Source organism: Pyrgilauda ruficollis, unplaced genomic scaffold, assembly GCF_017590135.1.
Source record: "Pyrgilauda ruficollis isolate IOZ18807 unplaced genomic scaffold, ASM1759013v1 scaffold4, whole genome shotgun sequence".
NCBI lineage: Eukaryota > Metazoa > Chordata > Aves > Passeriformes > Passeridae > Pyrgilauda > Pyrgilauda ruficollis.
In genome coordinates, this window is record NW_024525489.1 from 15,978,086 (window position 1) to 16,001,437 (window position 23,352).

Genomic DNA, 23,352 nt, shown 5'->3' on the forward strand with positions numbered 1-23,352 from the left:
AATAACTGGCCGCAAAGGTCGAGGGGATACAGACATTGCTGTCCTGGCAGCAAAGGCTGCAGTGTGAGTGCAGTCTTGGTTAGGCATAGGAGAATCCACATGGAAATTCACCCTCAGAAAAAAATAATATAAAAATAAGACTTTATTAATTCCACTGTTTATGGAACTACTTGATTTAGGTAACATATCTACATTTGAAAATCAGATGACAGGAATATCTCTGTTAATTTATGGATCATTAATAATTTTGTATACTAATGTATTCACTTGATCCTGCTCCCATCAACATCAAAGGGAACTTTCCACCAAGTTAAGAGGTAATTGGACTAGGCCCATGAATAAACATTTATAATACTAACATTAAAACATAATTATTTTGTAAAAGTCTCAAAAGCAGAAACAAAAGAAATATTTTAATCCAGTTTTAAATGCTGTGGTAGAGTTCATTTATACAAAACAACAGCATAAAAGGAAACCACAAATTCATATTTATAAAGTCATAAATGAGTGTACCATAAGTGCAAGTAATGTTCACTTCCTTCACTATTCCTGCAATTTTATTATATTTTGGAAATGAAACTTTCCATTATTCAGTAACACTCAACTTACAGAGGAGGTTTTCATTGAAGTGCAAGGTGGCCAAAGTTATTCTGCTGGATGGAAAATTAATGTATATGAGGTATGGGATTCCATGACTCCTTTTTTAAAACATCTCTATAAATTAACATGAGAATATTCAAAAGGTTTGGCTTTCACAGATTCATGGAAGTCCTACAGAGGTTTTGGTAAATGCCTCCACTGAGGAAATATTTCATATCCTCCAGTAGCCTGCTATTCCACCCAAGAGAGCATTCCTATTCTTTTGAACCTAAGTTAAAGCTCAGCTAAGAAGCCATTAACTGTCCACATTAATCCTGTATTGGAAAATCCTTCAGGGGGGATGGAAATTCCATGGCAAAGTCTTAGCAGATTTTCCGCTGTATTGTTCTTGTCGGGAGAAAGAGGGGTAGTGTTCCCACAGAATGATCAGTGGGCCCAGTCCAAGGGGCTCTCACAGGATTCATCAGGGTCTAGGAGCAGCAATCACACATAAAACTCCCATGTCTTCTGATGGCATTTTTGATCTACTTCTGCCAAAAATTGTATTATCAAGTTCTTCCTCTCTTGATGCTAAATGGCATATATAAAATTATATATATATATATATATATATGTATATTTAAAAAAAAAAAAAGAAAATTAGGTTTTGCTTAAAGTGTGAGCATTTGAAGTGTCTATTCTTAGAGAAAGTTCTCAACTGGTTGCTGATTCTACTTGAGACCAAATTAGCTGGGAGAAAAGGCTTCACATGGGAAGGTCATCCAGATGAGAAAGGAAGATGCATGCTGCTTTCCAGCTTCTTGAGAAGTTTTGAACTAGGGTTACTCAAGCATGGCACTATGCCCTCACTGTTCCCTAATATGCTGTGACTGAGGCTTTCTCCGTGCTGTAACTGGTGCTGTCTATCATGAGAAAAAGAGACACATAGAGACAATATGACGGTTGGGGTCTGGAAAACACATGAAACATCTGGGCTCAATGTTGTGCTTTAATGCAAAGTGGAAGCTTCCCCACCTAAAGAGGATCTGCCCAGAGTCATCTGTGCTGTGCTGTAGCCATACTGTTCAAGAAGGAGGATAATACAGATTCCAGTCTTCTCAGGTAGAGAAAAGCTTTCCTTAACACTTCCCCCATTCCTGGGCTGTCTGATATGAGAAAAAGCCACTAATACCACTTGGAATCTAATTTTCCATCTCCCTGACTTTCATCAGTGTGTACCTAAAAACCAAAATACTTTAGTGTCCTAAATGGCAAACTAATGACTAAAAGCTACCAAAATATTTCAGCATTGGACAATCAAAAATCAGATTTCCCCAATGTGGATGAATTGGATTCCATTCAATTTTACAGATTTTCATGTTGACAATGAGAAATAAAAATATTCAAATGGCTTTATTGTCTGTGTAATTGGTTTGACAGCTGAATAAAAAATTGCCACAAACCAAAACCCAAAAAATAAACAGAAAAAAAACACCAAAAAAACTCTTCAGAGTCTTTGCCCCCCAAGCAAGGTTCTTTGTGTAATGCAGCAGAAATGAGTGTCACCCTTCAAAGACAAACTCTTTCAGATTATGTTGAATAATTTTCTGTTTTCTGACAGAACTTCATAACAGTTGGCTTGTCAAGAATCCATGTGATCATGTAGAGAAACTTGGATAAATGTAAAGATGTTCAGCTTTCTCATCTGCCTTGCTGGGATATAAAAATTGTCACATTATCCCTTAGATTTCCAGCTAATTTTTGCTGATGGAGGTGAATGGTCACTGAGACATAGTATTATCATTGTTGCCATACCTCCTGTACTGGAAAAGATGTTATTACTACATTTGCTATTGTTTGCTTTTGTATAAAAAGAAGATACTTGAGCTAAGAGACGTCATCTGTTGAGCACATATGCTTCTATTTCCAAGAATCTGGATAATTTAATTATATTATCTGTTACAAAATGTTCTTCATAAAAAAGTGGTATTTGAACAAATTATTTTAATTAATACTGAATTTTAATGCATGTCATAAAATGCCATTTTTTCCCAGACAGAATATGCTCTTGTTGACTGATGTGATATGGGTAAGTTAGTGTAGAATTATAATTTAGTCTGTTAACTACCACTTCTGCCAAAGGCCAACATTCACTCTCTACCTATTTTTTTGTGGTATGTATTTGGTACCAGAGAATGCTGTATATAGGAACTTATCTTCAGCCTCTCTTGAGCTACTGTTCTTCCCTCATTTACTACTACATCCCTTGGCTATTGCCTCAAATTCTTTACTAAGGTTACACTTTAGGTTTACTAAGGTTACACTTTTAGTCAGTATTTTAAAAAATTCCAAAAATCTTTGGGTGAACTTTTACATAACAGAGTTAATTCAAATAAGAAATTAGCACTGTTAAATACCCAAAATACATAATTCTTTTTCTGAGTTTTTTTATAAATTCTCTTTCAATTTCACAGGACTGTGTGAACAGAGATAGCTGCAGTTCTCTGAAATCTGTACAAAATGTGTGCTTTTAAACTTGCCTATCACAAATCTCTTCATAACAGTTCACATTTATGACAAAAAATAATAAGAGAAAGAAAAAGAGGAAAAGGAGAGAAAGAAGAGGAGAAGAGAAGAGAAGAGAAGAGAAGAGAAGAGAAGAGAAGAGAAGAGAAGAGAAATCAATTGAAGCCAGGATGCTAAGACTAAGGCTGAATATTCAGAGGTGAGAAGTGTCTTGCAGATATAAAGGCAGCTTACAGATAGTTCCCCTAAATGTCCAAATGTCCTAAATGTCCAAATTTCACTGCTTTACCCATGCATATGTACCTGTACCTCAGAAAAATTTTGTTTGTATTTAGTAAGACTTTCCATGGGCCTTAGGAATTCCTTAGCGGAATTCCAGCTAAAGATGGATTTGGAGGTGCTCTCTCCAAAGGTCTCAGTACCTGACAGATGAGATTAGGGACCAGTGGTACCCCAAAGTGAGAAGGTAGCTATACTACCCAAACAGGAAAAAATTGCCAGGTACCAACTTCCCTGTCACATCTTGCTCAAATAATGCAAATGTCCAGCCCTCCTCTTCCACCACTACCAGTCTCTTCCTTCACCAGCACTGGCTCTAATTGCATTTAAAGCAACACAGAACTTAAACTAACATACAATTCTGACAGAAAATCACCATTCCAGAAGTTCAGCGTTAATTAGTGGCCTATAGAAATTACCTTTTTCTTATATTAGGTTGAGATTATATTTATTTCTAATTGCTGATTTTTCAGTTTTTGTATTTGGAATATTTTAATAGTACAGTTTTAACCCTTATATATCCTGAAGGAAAACCTATAAATATATGTAGATGTAGAAGCAGCCCTTTGACTAATATTAACATTGGCCACTTCAATGTTATTTTAAAGATACTGGTGATTTTGTTGCCGTTCTAATAGTAATAAAGAGAAGGAAGTGTTCTGTGTACATTGTAGCAGTGAAATAAACAGAAAAGTACATCTAAATGGAGTCCTAGGACTACCAAAGAACCAGTTCTCTGCCCCTCTTCACCAAACATATTGACAGTTTCTGATTTCCTTTAGGTATTATCCAGCAGTAAAAGTCACCAATAACTTGTCTCACCTGACAGAAACTGCCAGCACATGGTAGAACTTGAGCTTTCATCTCACTCATCTGAAATACATGTCAAAATAGGTGACAGGTGTTGTCTGCATTGTCCCCAGATTGTTGAAAAAGCTCATTTTGTAGCCCTAGTGCACCTTGGTATTGATTCCAATGAATGAAAGCTGTGAACAATAAAACAGGAAAGTAACTGTGAAAACAGGCAAAAATAAAATCGTATTTTGGAATGAATGGGAAGTTTTGCAAAAGACAGAGCAGCTGGTTGCTCTGATTTGAACTCCAAACAGTAATTTCAGATAATATGGCTGCAATGTGATCTAATATTTCCATATTGAGTAGTGAACACTATTCCTCAATTAATATTTTCTCCAGCAGAAGGTTTAAATAGAAAGACACACTTTGGCATTTAAAGCAATATAATCTAAAGGACAACTGTCAAGTTTAACCTTTTACATGTCACGACTGTGAAATGATTGAGACTATTGATAGACAAATGTATAACAGGGAAAAACAACTAAAAAAATTTACCTGTAATACCTTATAATATAAGAAACATTATAAATAACTAATGTCTTGTTCACATCTGAGAATTTCAAATGTCCTGATAATATTCTATGTGTTGACATTTCCTGGGTAAGTAGTCTTGTTTCCTATTTACTCTACATATGCTATCAATATTGTCATGGTTACAGTCCGGCTAAATTATTAATACATATGTACAAAAATTCTGAGAGCAGTTAGATTTAGAATGAAAGTGAGCATTCCAGATTTGTACATTCCTTCTCTGTCTACCAAAGGAATAAAAGAAAGGAGAAATCAGAATCATAGTTGAATAAAATGACATGTAATTCACATAAGTAATTATTAGGTAGAACTTTATTAAGTTAATTAGAGCATTTTTACCAGCTTCACTAGGTGTTCTGTCCTTTAGTTACGTGCATTCAGTTCTTGTTAGAGCATTAGTCTCAATGAGTTTTAGGAGTGAGACAAATTAAGATTTTTCTACTAAAAATGTGTTCATCAGTTATAGTTAAACCAAACTCTTTTTGTCACTCTTAGGCTTTAAATCTCACTTACTAAAAATTGCATTTTAGTAGCAAAAAGACAAAGCATTGAATATAAACTAAGACGTCTGTCTGAATTATTCTGGTTGACTAGAAAAAATAATTGATACATAGAGAATAATAAATGTCCAAGGAGTATTCCTTTTGATAATTTTCACTTTTCTTTGCCTATTTTGTAAATTTAAAAAAAAAATTCTCATAACAAATGTAAAATATCAAAGGTATTATGGAATAATTTGTAATATAAATACCCAGGTGGAATTGAAATACTGCATACTGCATAATTACAGTTTTTAAAGCTTCAACTAAAGAATTAAAAATACCTTATCTTTTTCATATTTTAAAAGTTTTGTCTCAGAATTGTTATATTGAGAATGAATACCCACATAACTTTAAGAATTAGAATAATCCATTTGTATAGTTTGTTTGTGTTCATTCCAAAAAGTTCTCTGTAAAACATATTATCTAAACCAAATTACATGGCTTAAGCTGAATCAAGGACCACGCTTTCTTGTATAAGTGAAAACAAACAAAAAAAAAAAAAACCAAACCAAAACAAAGCAAAGAAATAAAAACCCCACCAAAGTCTCTCCGTAATTTGAGAGATAGGAAAATGTTATTAAAAAAATAATGTGTCGGCATCTTGATCTGCTGAAAGTAATATTGGATGACCAGGAAGGCAGGTGATTCAAGATGCTTTTGCCCTGCCTTGATGCTGGGTATAAACACAGAATTGTGTAGAGAGGACATGGACTTTTTTGCATCCCATTGCCAGATGTTCTGAGTCTCTTTCATGTAAGTCAAGGGAACTGCGGATTGTCCTCTTCCTGATTGCCTATTCAAGTTCTTGAGACAGTATCAATGGTTTTAGCCTCATAAAATCTACTACAAATACTAATATGTCAACAGGACTGGAACACCACTTTAGATCTGACCACAAGATCCAGCTGAAGGCTGAGAAAACATTTCCAAAATGCACATCAGTACAGTGACAGTGCTACACTTCCCCAAGCTGGACTGTAGCTGAGACAGAGGGTGAAAAAGCTGTATGCAGCCTGTACAATAGTCACAAGTGTGATCTGCTTGCTGCTTCAAATCTAGTAATGAAAAATCACCCATAGAAGCAAATCAACAGGGCAGTAAAGAATACCTTTTTACTACTACTCTGTATGTTAAGAGTTAAGCAGACACAGCATTACAGCAAATCTTTCTCCTCACTACTAAGTATGAAAACTTTAACAGCTTCACAGCCATAAGGTAACAGGAGCCCTGTAGCAATGCTTCTGGTAGAATTCAAAGATGAGCTTGTGAGACTTGATTACCTTTTTTTAGTAAGTTTTTCCAAACTTCTAACCTAAACTCTTTGTATCTTCTTTTCTGAAGAAAAAAAGGATTTTTTTTAATAATAAAAAAGTGAAGAGAGAGGAAAAAAAACCAGACAGGCACTCAAGAGAATACATTAATTATATTAAACCTTACAAAATCTTCATAACTAAACTCACTATCATGAGTTAATGCACGCTAAAATCTACCTGCATGCTCTAGAACCTAGTTACTGTGGGGGGGCAGGTTGTAAAAGGCTGTAATCAGCTGTGGGGGCTAGACCAACTAACTAGGAAATGAGATGGGAATGGTTGCTTTAATGTGATCCCAAAAATAAGGCATTTCCTAGAAAGGGGGTCTGCTTGAGCTCAAAAGCTATGATGACCTGAACATTGAGAGAAGAACCCTTCTGATTTAAAAAGGATGGCATTGACATGGCTGTTGACATTAATCCCATATATACTAAAAGGGAAGGACTGCGAGAATTATACTGATAATGTCTTGTGGTTTTATTTTTTTATCATTAGGAAGTGATAGAATTTGAAATATCTAGGAAACTGCTAATATATTGCAAATTCCTACCAATGCTAGGATGCTATTCCCCATAACTATATCCAACCCATCTATCCCCCTGGTTTGAGAAAATTTTTCTTGTCTGCCTGTTCTCTGTGAGTCTGAACTAATCAATCCATCCTCCTTCCCGTCTTTCTTATTGCTGAGACTCCTCTTCTCCTCAGGGCTTGCTTCTTCCCACCATCATTTTTCATGTGAAATGGTAATTTGTGAGGCAGAAATGTTTTGAGAAGCAGGAAATGCTGTGTTCTCTTCCTGACTGCATCACTGCCTCTGATACCAGCAAGTCATCTTAGCTTCCTGCTTGTTTCCCATAACTCCCATCCAATTCTCTAAAGTTAAGACTCCAAGGTCGCACCTGAACAGATACGTGCTGTTCAAAGCACTGGGTGTACAGCTACGTTCATTTGCTTCTTGCAGCCAAGCCTGACCAGGAAATCTACTAAACATCTCTTCCTGCAGACTGAAAGAAAAAGTGTAGAAACTTGCACGACGTTGAGTGTCTCCTAATGTCAGATGGGTGTATTAACATTTGTTGAAGCCTACAACAAAATGCAGACTTGCAACATCTGTCAGGGTGTACTTAGCAGTTTACAATATGAATCACCATATTTCTAAGTATGTACAGGAAAAAAAATCTCCAGGGATTAGCAAATAGATGTTGCTAATATACTGCAATCAGCCATGGAAGGCCAATTCGTATCATGGCATGAATAAGAAAATATTAACAGAAAAACATCCCAGTTATTAAAAAGTGAGGCCTAAATATCCTTGGGAAAAAAACCAAACCAGTTATCTGTGGGGGTTTGCCCTAAGATGTTACAAAAACTAACATAGACTAAACAATTGTTATGAATGCTGACCTATACTACCTTGTTCTCTCACTGTAAGTATACCCCAGTAACTTTAGAGATATGGACTTTGCAAATGGTATCAAAGCTGTATGTGGATGGAAATCCAAGATATTAAAAAGCTGAGCAGATAGACTGTCTGCTAACTATCCATCAAGAGAAATAAAGAAGCTCAAACAATTTATAGAAATACACATTTACTCAGGGAAAATATCTCTGTTTTACTATCATAAGCAACATTATCTTCCTAGGATTAATGGATGAACTAGCAAAATCTGATTCCCTCAACGTACTTGGTAGATACCAGAAGACAAACTTTTTGATCTGGCATATATGAGGTTGCTGTAATCAGAACAGCTTTTCACATTGTCCTAAACATTTTTGCTAACATACATCATCATCCACAGAAACTGAGAAGGTGATTATAGACAAGAAGGGAATCGAGTCAGTAGGGATAGGTGGCTTTTATGGCCAGTTGTATTTATCAGAATCAAAGTCTAGAAAGTGCTAGAAAAAATACTGGAAATTTGGTGTGATTTCTTGGAATAAAAGCTTCTATGCAGCATCAAAAGTAGGTTAATTTGATAAGTAGGTAATAGGGCAGGTTGAGATTGTTGTAACAACCTCTGACATTTGTGAATTCCAGCCAGAATACACAATGGTGCAGAAGTTATAGAAACATTGTCAGGAAACTCACAGGGAGTTATACAGCCCTCTTGCCATAAAGCAGCATCAGCTATAATTGCCTCTCAATCAATGGCTGATGGCTTGTCTGGGTTATGGACTGCTCGTATTGTAAGTCCAGAGACTCCTGAAAGGCTCCACATGAGCCAGCTCATATGCACGAGAAGGAGAGTTCTGTTGGCAGGACACCGACACGCTGGTGTGCTCCACAACTGCCAGGTCCTCCCACCTCTGCAGTCACCACTGTCACCAGATCTCTCTTTTCCCCATTTCATTCTCAGGGAATGATCTCATAGACCATCTTGCATTCATCCTATACTTCCTGGGGTTTGAGATAGGGTTTGAGGTGTTTTGTTTCTTTCTCTTTTCAGCATTTGATTGAGCTGAAAACAAGAGGACAAGCCATTTTGCCCCTATTTGAATCAGTCATTTGAAGAGTTTCAAGCTCAGACAAGTTTTGATGAGTTTGAACTGAAGTAGAAAGTATTACAGCTGGACTCTGACTTACCAAGGTAACAGCTACCCACCAGCTTCAACCCTCCTGCTTTTCCTTCAAGAGCTCAAAACTGTGTTCAGAATAGGAAGTACCTTGACTAGAATGCTATGAACTTTCCAAGGACCTACAAAACTGGGGGATTAGCTATGACAAACCCTAGTTCACATCCAGTTCATCCCTGATCCTATTTGATTTCCTCTATTTTATACTGCAGTTATTGAAACACAACAGATTGCAGTGAAATAAACACAGTATTTTCAGATTTATATTCTAACATTTTAAATCTTATCAGTATGCAGCACTATGAAGAGGATTGTGGATGCTGATCTAATCCACCTACTTTTCTGGTGGCCAGATTTTCTGTAATAAAAATGCAAATAATCCCTAGAATGACATACCAGTTTTAAATACTTCTACTTTTCTTCTGTAAACTGACAGCAAATTGTCTTTCCTTGCTAAGTATGCTTATTTGTTAAGAATTATTTTTTTATTCTAAAGAAGCTAAATCCAACATGACCTTGAGAGTGATCAATTTAAATACAACACTGCCTTTCTAGATATAGTAGTTATTTCTCCCAATATGTTTCTGGTACATATCCTTAAATAGATATTGATTCCCTAGTTCCTTAACTTTGCAATTTTAAAGTTATATATTCTAGCTCGTTAAGGTCTGAAAAAATCCTTGGGTTGAATTCACAGTTTCAGTGACTTAAGTGCAATGTGAAGAACTACACGTGTAAATGGCCAATTCCATTCATTTACAGCGTATTTATTTACAATTTATATTAATATATAGCTTCTAAATTTGAGAAAAAATATTTACAAGTAAATTAGTTATGCAATTGTATTTTAGAATTGCTTATGCAGTTGCTCTGAGGCCATTAAAAAAAGCAGATACTTTTACTTCTATGTTCCACATGAGGAATCAAAGATGTATTAAGAAAAAGCTGCATACCTGCTTGTTAGGTATTCCAGACTTAAATTTTGAACTACTGAGCTGTCCCAAGCTAAGGATTCAACTGAGAGGAAAAACTTGCAGGGCTAAAAAACACCCCAGAGACTTCCTGATGGGATATTTATTCGTTATGAAATGGTTCAAAACAATTCATACACAGATTGTTTGTATTAAAATGAACTCTTCTATTCACTTTCTCAATTTCCCACCATTTTCCATTTAGAGGTTCTGAAACACCTTGCAGCTACTAATGTAATAAGCCCATGATATTTCTGTGAAGATAAGAGAAATTATTCTCATGAGGTTTGGACTGATTCAGCACTGCTTGTATTAGTGGCAGGTTTCATCTTGATCTTTTTCTTCTCTGGTAGTAGAGATTGCTCATGTGTATAACCTGTTTACGAAAGAGTTTATGTCAAGAGGCTGCTACAAAAGAGACATAAATGATCTTAACAAACTAAAGAATGAAAAAAGAAATTTAATGTGCAACAAAGACAAAATGAGGTACAGAATAGAAACAAAACATTTGTGTAGGAAAGAAATACAACTTTGGTATTAAAAACACCAATGTTCCCAAATTCAGAAATATATAGGGATTTACCAGCATATATCAGCACAATGGAAACAGCCTTTTGAATTGAAATGAGAACATTTTGATATTTTATTTGGTGTTGGGGAGAGGGGATTTTTTTATTTTTGGTAGTATAAATGTCTTCAACCATGTAATAAAATGAAATCATTTCAGTTATCACTATTGAAAATTTCAGACTTACAGGAAATTTACACTGAACATGTATTTTTCACACGGGGAGATTTACCAGAAGGAAGAATACTGAGTACAGAACTGAGGAATCAGTGAAAGGGATGGTAGTTTTCTCATATCACTGTGTGGATTCACAAAAGCTCTGCATTCCATGATGACCAAGAAAGCTATACAGTTCCACTCAATTACTGCTGCAGCTTCATCCAACCTAGATGTGGCTTCAATACAACACTAACATTACAGGAGAACAAGCCCAGGAAATTTCAGCTGCTACAGCCTGTATATCAGAATGCTTTTCTTCCTCCCACAGTTGCTTTCAGCAGTATTTACTAACCTATTTCTAGGGGAAATAAGGAGCTGGGTTTCACTTCAGTACCCTTAATAAATCAAGAAGCAGGTAGGAGAAGGGATAAGCGAATTTCCTATCTTCCAGATGGATCCACTGCTTCTTGCTGGGGGAAACAGGGATATTCACTTTCCCTGTAAAGTCATCAGGTATCAGATTTGCTGATTTCCAAGGAGTACCTTATTGTCCCTGTGGACTCTTCTCATGTTTGGCGCAAGAGAATTCTCTACCTTTCCTGTAGAATCTGTGTCATTGTGCAATGAAGTATTTTGGTTCCTGGGGGCCAGAAGAGGGAAACAAGCATAAGCATGAACAATTTGTGACTTGGATCTAAAGGGCAAGACCTAAGGAGACAAGAAGCCTGGATTTTGGTCCTTGTTCCATACATATCTCTGTATTTCCCTCTCTTACATGCAGCTATCAGGATAAACCATGCATGAATCAGGGTACTAATCACGTTCACAGCTCAAAAGTTTGCTCTCTTTTTCTCAGGGCCCTACAACATTCTTATCTAAGCTGTCCATAGCTTTCCTCTTCATCTGTTTTTGTACTGCTTCTAGAGCTTCTTTGTTCATTCCCACACAAGCAAACAGGCACAGTAGGTCCAGTGAATTCTTTGTGTGTTGAATATACTGTACATCAGTACAGTACATGATGGGTAGGTCTGGCATGTCTGGGAAATATTGAACTGCCTGAGCATGCAATCCAACATGTCTGGGATTTCCATGCTGGCTATGTACATAAGTCCTGGAAAAATACCTACGTATTTTTCATAGACCAGTTCATTTTTTAACATGAGGGGATTAATACATTATAATCAGTTCACTTTTCATCTTTTGATAAACTAAGCCTATTAAATTCAAGCCTCTGACCATGTATTGTATGGTGCAGCATCCTCCCTAGCACTAAAATCACTGTTGTGATTCCTTTCTGCACAATCTCAGGTTTGTGAACAGTGTTTTAAAAATACAGTTGCAGGAACTGCATGCCTCGTTCAAAAAGCAATCTCAGCGATGCTATACATGGAAGGCAAAACCCCTTCATGCGCCTCGTCAGTAAAATACATGACCAAAAGGCAGTGTTTCCAGTCTGTAGGAAACAGTAGGTTTTTACAAACTACTCTCAATCAAATCACAGCGGTTTTTGGGTGGAATTTTCTGGTGAATCAAAAGTACTCTGACCCCTGCAGGTGCTTCGGCAAACTGACACGAGAGGGCTGATGACGAGGGGAGGAAGAATTTGCATGTTTGAGGAAACGGCACAAAACTTCTTACTTGGTATGGTGCTTCACCAGGGACTATCGTTCATTGGCATAACATTCAGAGTTTGAAGCCTTGTCTAATATGACCTTCAGGGTGCTTTCCTGACCTACTGCTTTCCAGAATGCAGAAACACAATGTTTTTGGTTGTCCTCAAATGTATACACTGGGTTTGTTTATACCAAAACATTTAGCAAGACCAGCTTGTAATTTACTTTCTAAATCTCTTTAAAAACATATCACAGTATTTCTTCAGATACTCTTGTCCAGTAAATCACTGTTTGTTAATTTGTTGTTGAGATATGTCAGCTGAATGGCCCTAATCTGTTTAATGTATGCTGTATCAAGTGTTTTATTGCAATAATGGGGTTTCACTGAGAAACCGACCAATGTCTTGCAAACTACTGAGACTAATAAAAACATTGTAGCTCTTGAAAAATATCTCCTACAATTTAGTTTAAGTTCTGAATGGATCACAATACAACCTGATATTCTGCTACAATAAAACCATTATTAGTTTTTAAAATAGACAAATCTGGAAAATGCTTTCTTTTAGACAAATATGGAAATGCTTTAGTTTTCAACATCATGTTACATGGTTGCACTGTTTCCATTACCAATGGGCCAGTTCTAGCAATAGGGAATCTTTGCTATAGTAGGTATTTAGGATGGAGTCAACAATGGTGAATTACAGTGCTTTTAAAACTCACCTAAAAGGTATACTAGTGCTGAGAAAGCTTTACACTACAGTGCCGTCTCTTCCTGGTGGCAACTCTGTATTGCCAGTTGGAGCTTTGCTCTTCCATAGCAACTCCTCGCCTGACATGAGAACTGGCTGTGCCAGAGGGAGCGTGTGTGTGGGACTAGAGAAACTGCAGGAACCATGTCTTGGCCTCTCTGTAATAATCTCTGTTAAGGTTCCAGACCCTCCTTCCCAAACTGCTGGCACCGGTACACGGAATCCAAGCCTTCCCAGGCTCAGCACCCTGCAGATGACAAAATCCACTTGCGGAGCCAATGGCTTCATACTCTAAATGACCCCAGCTCCGGGCATTCCTGACCGCGTGACCCATCGTTCCCAAAGCTGCCATCGCACCTTGGGCTAGGGAGGACACGGCAGCGGCAGGTCCCGCTCTGAAATTGTACCGAGGGTCTGCCCTGTGCGGCCAACTACCTCCTGTTTCCTGCCGTCTCCTCCGCCCGGTCGCTGCCGCCCGCAGACAGGGCATCATTTTGACCTCCGGCAACACCGTTCCTCTCGGTTTCCCTCCCGCCGCCCCCTCGCCCCGGCTCGGGGCAGGCACCTCCGGCCAGCCGCACTCCCCCGGAGCGAGCGCCGCTCCGAGCGCTGCCGCCTGCCGGCCTTGCAGGGCCACGCCGCCGCCACAGCGCCGCCGCACCTCCCGCCGCCGCTCCGGGCCGTCCTTGGCCCGCGCAGCCCCAGCGGACCGGGCGGCGGCAGGGCCGCGGCTGCCCGGCCGGCTCTGGGCGGTGACGGCAGCCGCTCGGTAGGGAAGACCGGCCGGTAGCCGCGGGCGCCTTTTGCCCGTGTGCCGCCGAAGAGTACCAGGCGGCCCGGGGTCGGCTTTTGGTGCCGAGAGCGGCGGGCGAGCGGCGGCACCGCCGCTTGTTTATGAGCGCGCAGAGGGGCGGCCCGGGATAGCGCTGCGCCGCCACCACAGCGGGACAGCCCCTCCCGCCCCCGCGGAGCGGGTCCGCCACGGCTCTCCCGCACCCGCGGGGCACCTGGGCGCGCCCGGGAGCTCGGCTGCGGGAACGGAACGGGGCGGGGCGGGGCGCGGAGGGACCGGCTCTTCTCTCCCGTGGCGCTGGGGCTGAGAGGGCGCGGAGCCGCTCCCCGTCCCGGATCCCCGCGCCCCTCGAGGGAGCAGGCAGAGGAAGAGGAGGAGGCTCTCGCCGCCACGGCCGGGGACGGCGAGGCCCCATTTACGGCTCCCCGCAGCATCGCCCTGCTGGGGCTGCGCCCTTTGCGGGGCCCTCTCCCTCCCCGACCCCGGTGTCCCCCGGGCCGCCGCCAGCCCGTCCCCGCGGTCTGGCGCCGCCGCCCCGCTCCTCTCCGCGCCCAGAGCCCCGGGAGGGGGGGGAGGGGAGGTGCGGGGGGAGGCGGAGGCGGCGGCCGCTGTGGGGCCCAGGCTGCTCCTCGCCTCCGCTGCGCCTCTTCCAGCCCCAGGATCTGGGGCTGGGGGGGCGCGGGAGGAAAGGGGGCGGGCCAGCCCCGGCAGTGCCCAATGAGAGAGGCGCGGACGGGCACTTGGGGCGGTGCGGAGGCGATCATCGCCCAATGGGGGCAGGGCAGAGGGCGCACTTGGAGCGGGGCGAGAGTGAGGCAGGAGGCGAGTTGGGGCTCGGGACGCGAGGGGGACAGAGCCAGCCGCCGCTGTCGCCGCCGCGCGCGCAGCCGCTCGCACGCACGGCGCCGCGGAACCGGGGACCGGCGGGCGAGGGACGAACGGGCTGAGGGACGCCGCTTCCCGGAGGGGGCAGCGGGCGGAGCCGCCACCCGGAGGAGAAGTTTGGCTGAAGCCGCCGCCGCCGCCGAGAGAGGAAACTTTCCTCGGGGGGCCGGAGGCGGGGGCGGCGGGAAGGAGCCGCGGCACGCTCGGGTCCGCCGCCCGGCGAGGGGGCTTCCGAGAGGCTCCCCCCGGCCCAGGCCGGGCTGCGGCGGCTGGGATGTACCTGGCAGCGGTCGCGGCGGGGAGGAGACGCCCGGGCGGAGACGGCGGCTGGCACCTGGCGGCCGCGGGGTGGCTGTTCCTGCTGGCCCTGCTGCTGGGCGAGTCGGGGACGCGTGCTCTCGTCTGCTTACCCTGCGACGAATCCAAATGCGAAGAACCGAAGAGCTGCCCCGGTAGCATCGTGCTGGGGATCTGCGGTTGCTGTTTCATGTGCGCTCGGCAGCGGAACGAGAGCTGCGGGGGAGTCTATGGGCTGCACGGAGCTTGCGACCGGGGCTTGCGCTGTGTCATCCGACCGCCGCTCAACGGAGACTCCATCACCGAGTACGAAGTGGGCGTCTGCGAAGGTGAGAGGCGGCGGGACACCCTCCATCCCTCCATCCGTCCCCCGAGGTGGGGGTACCCGATGGGCGGCGGGAAAGGAAGGAGGGCGCACCTAAGACCTGTTAGGCGCTGGTGCGCCTTCCTTCCCTTCCAGCCCGCCCGTCCCATCCGCGAGCGTGTCTTCTAACCTTCCCTGCTTAAAAAACCCCACAGGCTCCTGCTTAGAAGTTTTACCCTTAATTTTCTTACCCTAAACTTTAGGGTTCTACTAATTCTCCGCAGCATGTCACTGGGTTGCTGATAGCTTGTATAGCTTGATAGCTACTGATGCCCAGCTAAAATTCCTTGATAAAGGACTCGGGAAGAGTTTGGCAGATGGAGGTCAGTCGTGCACACATGATGCCTATTCCGGATTCCCTCCTGTGTAAAGAAACAAGGAAGACTGATCATCTGTTATAAAGTTTTGTTTCCTGTTCCTGTCACTTAATATCTCTCTGCCTGTCCGGCTCGGCGTATAATGATAAGGGGTGTCTCTTTCCCTGCTGGAGCATCAAGGGGGGAAATACCCACGGTAGAACTCCTCTCAAAGTCTCTTCAGCTTCCTTGCCGTCTTATGAGGTGATGAATTTGTATGAAATGCAAAGAGACTTCCCCCCCCCCCCCCTTCAGTTTTTTTATCTATCAGAATTCCTAAGCTTTATTTTTTTTATATGTTATACATTAATGGAAGGCCAGAGACAAATTTTTAGTCTCTTTCTCTTGTACCTCCAATTGCCTTTTCCCCCAAGTTGAGGGAAAACATGGCGCTGTAAAGAGATTACAAATAAACCGTAGTTTGGGATATGTGTAAATATATATGTGATTCGGAGCGGGAGCTTCGACAATTCTGGAAAAGGAGACGGAGGCGGTCCCCTCTCGGCGGGTAGAGGGCAGTAGAAAGTCCAGAGAGCTCGTGAGCATCTGTCCAAAAAACTTGCATTTAAAATGATGCACTATTTTAAGAAAGCTAAACCCGGTCATTTTTAGTGGGCAGCTGACCTTTGTCCTGGCGCTCATTATTAGTTTAAAACTCTATTTGCCTCCATAACAAATAAATTGCAAACCACAGCAGAGCAGAGCAGCACGTCCTGCCTGTGCCACGACCAATGCTGTCAGCCTCACAAGCTGATGCTTGGGTGGGATGAGCTCTGGATTAAAAGCTTGATTGTTAAATATTTTTAAATGGCCCTGAACTATTCTGAAGACCTTGGCTGAGAATGTGTTGCTGAATATGTACGTTGCTGTAGTGTCTTATTTTTAATATGCATTGGAAAAGTTTTTGTAAATAGAAAAGTACAAGTCCGAGCAAAGGTACTTTGAAAACTTACCTGGTTTTGCAGGAGTTTCTCGTGTTGTGTGTTTTTGAGTAAAAGCTGAGCTAAAATAACTTCCCTCTTCTCGATGGTTAAAGGAACTAAGAGCCTACAGTCATTAAAAGCCTTAATGCTCCAATTTCCTTACTGTATCACAGTATGGACATCTCTGGCAGTTTAGGAGTATTTCATTCCTTTCAAGTGATGCAATCTGTACGTTGCTGTAGTTCAACTCATAACACGTCCCATCTACTGTTGAAAATAGTATGAAGCATTTGTTGGCAAGATTGTGTTTCAATTAGTGTTGTGGTTAGAAACTAGTTCCAGCTGTCCCTATAGGAATAGTCCTAGGGGAGGGAGATAATGATCTATTAACTATAACTAAGGGAGATAACTTTCCTATTTAATTTTCTTATTCTAACTTATCTATTTAATTTTCATTCTCATAAATGAAAAGGAACTGAGCTGAACTGTCAGCCTAATAAATAATCCTGGAATACCTATTGGTGAATTGTCAGGAAACTGCCTCATTCTGAGGAACAGAGGTAATATGTTGTTCTTCATGGTGCATGTTTTGCACATGAGGTGGCAGCAAGGATAAAAGGGTACTGATTGTACTGCCTCTGATCATGAATATGAGGTTGAATAGCTCTGGTTTTTTGATTGTGATGACCTAAACAGTCGCTCAGTTTACAGGCACACATGCAACAGGCTAGGCTGGTGATGCCTGATGTGAGTAGTATTAAGCCATGCCTTTATCCACTAACAGAATAAAGGCTGCGCTTTTTTTGTTATCTTGCATGTTAGGAGTGCAAACCCTTTCATTCCCCAGCCCTAGGAGGAGGAAATGGAAGTGTCTTAAAGAACTGTGTGAATAGAAATTCATGTTTTTACTCTCCTTCCTGTCTCTAGTCTTTTCTTTCATTGCAATTTTTTACACTGAAATGACCCCTACTGGCTACAGTTATAAGCATGTTTTTTTGTATCATTTTTGAAGCTTCAACCCTGTCTAATTTCAGACTATCGGCATATGCTAGGCTGCAAAAGACTCTGAGAGCTGGAATAGCAACAGGTAGAAATACTTGTCTGCTAACTTGTTTTTAGTATTTAACGTACTTGACATAAATGAGTTCTGTAACACCTGATAGAGAAGTAGAAGTCTCTGTGGCATCTGTTACTGGTAGCTTCTCTTTCTGAAATTACAGACAGACTATTCTTTGTTAAAGCACTGTTTGTAAATGAAATCTCTTGCTGATCCTGAGTGTTTTTTTCCTTTATCATTCTAAAAACTGATGGAAGTTCTCATTCATCTCACCACCTTAACTATTCACATCTCTAAGCAGTTCTAATGCTCCATTTGTGTTGTTATTCTGAAGTGAGTAAATGCCTTTCCTGAATACAGCTTTATTCTTAGTAAGTAATAATTCTGAAGTCCTAGTGCTGGTAGCTGTGCCTCCTAAATGGCATTCTTGAGAGCCTTTGCACACCTCCAGCCTCTGTTGACTTTACAACATCCTTTACAGGGATTTGCTGGATTGGCTCTATGAGGTGTTGAGAGCCTACACCCCCTTCCAAAGTCTCTTAAGGTTGAGAAATTTTAAATACAATTTTAAATACAAAGCAGGAACTGTCCTTAGTCTCTGCCTTTAAAGATAGTCCTAGAGCCACCACTGAATTAGACTTAAAAATTAGCCAAAGCACCTTAGCTTTGGCTTCTGCAGCTGGGCAGGTCTCTGGCTTTCTAGGGGATCAGAGAGCCTTAAAAAAGCTCTGCTAAAGAAGTTAGGTTAGTCTGTAAAGGTGTTTCTTGAGATGACTCTCTTGTGTGCGTTTCCCTGCTTCCCCAGTTTCTGGTGCTATTAGATGAAAAGGCCTAGATTGCTTTGCTAAACTGGTCAAAGTCATGACAGTAGCAAATAATATAACACTGAAAATGGCTGGAAATTATTTTTAACTGTGTAACAGAAATGTAAGGGGTTTTTTTTTGATACATTTGAAATGCATACTTAACAAAACTGCGAGTCTGAAGATGTTCTTTGTTTCTCTTTAGAATATACTTCCATATGAATTAGCCTCTGGGTAGACATTGAAAGAAGGTATCACTGTGCCACTAGCTTGCCAATAATATCTGTTACATTGTTTGGTTTTGGTTTGTTGGTTTGGTTTTAGTGGGGTTTGGGTGTGTTTTTTGTTTTAGTTGTTAGTTGGGTCTTTTTTGTCTTTTTTTGTCTTTTTTTTTTTTTTTTTTTTTTTTTTTTTTTTTTTTTTTTTTTTTTTGGGGGGAATTTTTTTTTTTTTTTTTTTTTTTTTTTTTTTTTTTTTGGTGAGGGGATACAGTTATTAATATATTCTTTCTGCTTACTGCCTAGTGCATAACTTCTGAAGTTCCCTTGGGAGCAGGAGAATGTTGCTGTAGCAAATTTTAGGCAAGTACTGGAAAGGATGAGTGTTAATCTCCTAGGATGATGGCAGAAGTTTTCCTTACTGTGGCTACTCCTAGAACTGCATCTTTTTGAGAGTTTGAAGCATTACAGTCTGTCTGACTGTAATTGCCCTTGCTGGGGCAAGTTGAGAGAACTTGGATGTGTCCATTGTCTTCTGCCCACACATAAGTCTGCCTAGTTTTCCTCCCTGAGAAATATATTAAGGGCACAGTGTGTGGTATGCAACTGAAGCTTAGAGAGAAACTGGAGCTGATGAGAAGAATTTAAACCTTGAAAGCCTAGTTTTTTTCTTTTCAAAATTCAGAAGAGAAAATCTGAGCTTGTTTTTTCGTTTGTTTTGTTCAGACATTGGTTTACAGGTGTGCTAATGCAGTTCTTCCCTGCTTTACTGAAGTAACAACAACTTGCCTCCAGACTTGATATTATTTGTTATCATTAGTAACTTTGGCAGCTAGTACCCTTTGGAGAGCCTTGTTTCCAGTCCTGTGCTCTATAGCGGGTCAGTGGACACAAAGCCCTCCCCTTGGTGCCCTGTCCCCAGACAGACTGCTATACTACATGCTTGGCTTTTTGCTTGTCAGGCAGTGTTTTGCTTTCTGTACAAGTTACTGAAGTTCAAGGAATCTGGGAGTTGCATGTGGGTAACCCAGTTGTTTACCTCTGTTCGTACTGGAACAGTGCTACCCAAATAACTTTTTGTTTGGTTGGGTTTTTTTCTTTGTTATGTAGTGAATGGCTGGGGAAGAGTCCAAGTGGTTCTGATGTCCATGTGTGTGCAGAGAACTTCTTTCAGTGGCATCAAGTGTTAGAACTGATGATCTAGTTGGGGCCTTCATCGATGTTAAGTGGGGTACCAATGGCTGTTGGTGTGAAGGCAGTCAAAATACTTTGTTCCAAGGCTGTCAGCAATCCAGACTCTCAGGGAGACAAACAGAAAAATATTTGTTGTCGAAAAAGAAAGCTATCAGAAAAATTACTTCAGTTGTGAAACTGAAATGAGAAGTAGTTCCTTGGTGAATATTCAGCTTCTCACATGCTAGTCTTGATCAAATTTAACAGTCCCCTTCCCCTGCTCCTCCTCCCTGCTGCCCCCAAAAACACTTACTAGGAGGATGCTGACTTCTTACACACAGACTGGATAATTTATAAACTTTTTCTGCTCTGTATTCCATCAATGCTGAAATCTCAACATCAGTAAGAACATGTAACTCTGAGTGTGGCATGGAATTTGAATTGGATCAGGTGCTTATTTGACTTGGAAATGGTTTCCTCTCTGTTTCTGGGCATCGTGTTTCAATTTTAGAAGTGACTTGGTTCCAGTATTTCAGCAAAAATTAAATGGAAATGTCTAACAGATACGATGCAGTAATTGGTAGGATTTTGCTGTTGTGGATCAGCGCAGTAAGTTTAAAGCTAGAAGTCTCACTGTGGGTAGGCTGGATTACTAAGTTTTTTAACTTTAGTAAGAAGAATATTCTCTTTATTTATTTTTAGTTTTTAAAACTTTGTATAAGCATCCTTTGCTTATGTGAATTTTTCTATACAGAAAGTGATTATTTTACCAGATTCCCCAAAATCATAGTGTTTATAAAGATATATTTTCCTTTTTTTATTTTTTAAACTACCTTCGAACTTGCCCCTAGGCATTTTTGCTGGTTTAAACACCCTCTAGCTAATTCAAGGATTCTTGCATAATTTAATTTCTTGCCTGGTACTTAGTCAACCAAAATGTCATTTCACTGACAGGCATATTATGCAATAATTAACCCATTAATATGGTTCAAAAATGCTGTTCTCTTCCCCTCCTTACTTTGTGCCCCCCTTAAGGATTCTTCATCTCAATAAGTTTATAGGATCTTGCAGGCAGAACCAAATGTTTCTGTGTTTTAATGGATTAAATACTTTGTAGAGGTGACCTATTAAGTATCTCTTGTGACTTATAAACTGCTTTTCATTTGAGAATGCATTTAATCCACAGGGAATGTAAACTTGGAAATCATAAACTCAGGGTTTTTCCTAAGACTTTGAGTGACACCGGTTGTGTCTGACTGTACTGGAATTTGGAAAATGACTGATACTGACACAGAAAGCTTATGTATATGGAGAAACTTACCAACATAAACTACGATGGGAAAATAACTTTGCATAGATTAAATTTCACATAAGTGTACGGATTTTAAAATAGTCCCTGGGGGAGCTCTTGTCTAAACAGACTAGTTTGGCCTTGTTTTGGGGAGGTAAGCCCTTCCAATGTCTTGGGAAGAATGGAAGCCATTCACACCTTTACCAGAGGCAATATTCAGTCCCCAGCAGCTTTCACTGGGTGTACTGGGTACTTAACTTGAGAATCTGCAAATCATGCTAACACCACCTTGTGGGTCAGAATTGTGCAAGTCTTTATTAATATTGAATAAGAAAACAAGCTGGGAATGGAAGAGTTGTGGGCAGCAGGAAAAGCACTGACTAGCTCATAGGCATGCACCAATTCCCATGTTCTTACTCATTTCCTAAACTTTAAGCCTTATATAGCCACTGTTAGGCTTCAGTTGTTGGTTGAGGTTTGTTTGTTTGGATGGGCTTGGGTTTGGTTGTTTTTTTTTTTTTTAATTGGTGAAAAATCTAGCAAGTGTAATGTTTCTGAATCCAGGAGAGCCCATTCTGTTGGGTCATTTATCCTTGAAATGTATTAAATTTCAGTGTTTTGCTGCAGGCTGTGTTGTATTCTCCTCAAGATTTTTTTTAGAAAGGCTGGATGTGTGTGTGGAGGTATTTCTTCCCCTCACTGGTGGGTTGTTGATAAAAAGCTGGGGTCATACTGATAATGGTGTTACATGCACTGATGTAACCTGTGCTGCTTTCACAATAGAAATGCTGAACTTGATGTCTATCTCTAAGTTAGGTTTTAGGAAATGAAAAGAAGCCCTGAGGGTAATTCTAAATCCAGGCTTGAGTTTTTCCTGCAGTCTTCTGTGACTAAGAGGTGGGGTGCAATTCCTCTGCAATATGTTGTAATGATGGTGTTCAGTGGTGCTGCATTAATGACTGGGGGGGAAAGTGGCAAAATATTTAGGATATCAGATTTCTTACAATAGTGTGGACTGTTCTTGGTATAGGTTGCTTTACTCATGGCCCTGTTCCAAAATTTGTCTTTGACAAAACTTTTCCTACTCCTGTCAGCTTTGCCTCTGCCTAGCAGCTTCAGCAAGCTGCCAGCCAACTGCTTGTTTGCAGTGAAGCTGATGCGTGCTGCTGTACATGCAGGCTTCTGAGGCATGTGGGTGCAGAGTGCAGCTTGGGAAAAAAATTGGAATTTTAGACTGCTTTGGAAAATGGTTATGAAGCTTTGGCCCTTTCCTGAGGCTTTAACAGTTATTTTTGCAATTCGTTTTTTAGAGCTAGAGGAAAAATCTGCTATGACAGCTGAAAGACCGCTGTCCATGCTCGTTCTAATCAGGGGAGTACTGGCAGAGGCTTTTCCTGACCAGTTAAATCCTGGGACACAGTGCAGTATTTTCAGTTAGCTATTTACGAACAAGACATGTTTCTGGTCATGAGTTTAAGATCATTTGCTTGTAAATCTTTTTTTCAGGTGTATAAATGTAAAACTCATGTTTTATTATTTCAGACCATCTTTGGGGAAGAAGGCTTTTGGAAGTACCATTTACTTTTGCTGTGGGTAACCCTTAGAGTGAAAGTCATAAAAAACCAAAAGGCAAAACACATTCCTCCTCATCCCTCCTTTCTTCCATTCCCCCTTCCCCACCCCCCCCCAAAGAAGGTGGGGGGGGGGCGGTACCTGGAGAAGTAAAACATTCCAGACAGTGTGGGGAAAACTTCAAAACTTGCAGTAGTTGTCCTTGTCACATGCTTCACTTAACATTTCCATTTATCTCCTTGTCTTCCTCAAGACTTCTGTGAAGTTTCTGATAATTCACTGGAAAGCGGGTCTGTTTAAATACTTTCTGCATTCCTTAGTATGAAATAACTGTCTTTAGACACAAGAAGAGCTGCTGCAA

The 23,352-nt window shown here is 41.1% G+C and overlaps 2 protein-coding genes and 1 long non-coding RNA gene across 3 annotated transcripts in view; 2 read left to right on the forward strand and 1 right to left on the reverse strand.

Annotated features, from left to right (window-relative positions):
* Positions 1-3,062: 3,062 nt before the first annotated feature.
* On the forward strand, positions 3,063-13,010 carry LOC121358739. Its single transcript, XR_005955939.1, has 3 exons — positions 3,063-3,304; positions 9,073-9,213; positions 12,451-13,010. It is a non-coding gene; the product is annotated as an uncharacterized LOC121358739 (long non-coding RNA).
* A 738-nt stretch (positions 13,011-13,748) lies between these two features.
* Positions 13,749-14,816, reverse strand: LOC121358692 (basic proline-rich protein-like). The gene has a single exon (XM_041477107.1). The coding sequence runs from the start codon at positions 14,814-14,816 to the stop codon at positions 13,749-13,751; it is 1,068 nt and encodes a 355-aa protein (XP_041333041.1).
* Positions 14,817-14,871: 55 nt separating this feature from the next.
* The window catches only part of CRIM1 (cysteine rich transmembrane BMP regulator 1), a 175,092-nt gene continuing 166,611 nt past the window's right edge, over positions 14,872-23,352 (forward strand). The window contains exon 1 of the mRNA XM_041476809.1: positions 14,872-15,563. Within this exon, the coding sequence (XP_041332743.1) occupies positions 15,212-15,563 (352 nt within the window). The 5' untranslated portion in view covers positions 14,872-15,211. The remainder of the gene's footprint in view (positions 15,564-23,352) is intronic.

Excerpts from the sequence above, each read along its gene's own strand:
- LOC121358692 (XM_041477107.1), bottom strand. The coding sequence starts at position 14,816 with ATGATCGCCTCCGCACCGCCCCAAGTGCCCGTCCGCGCCTCTCTCATT.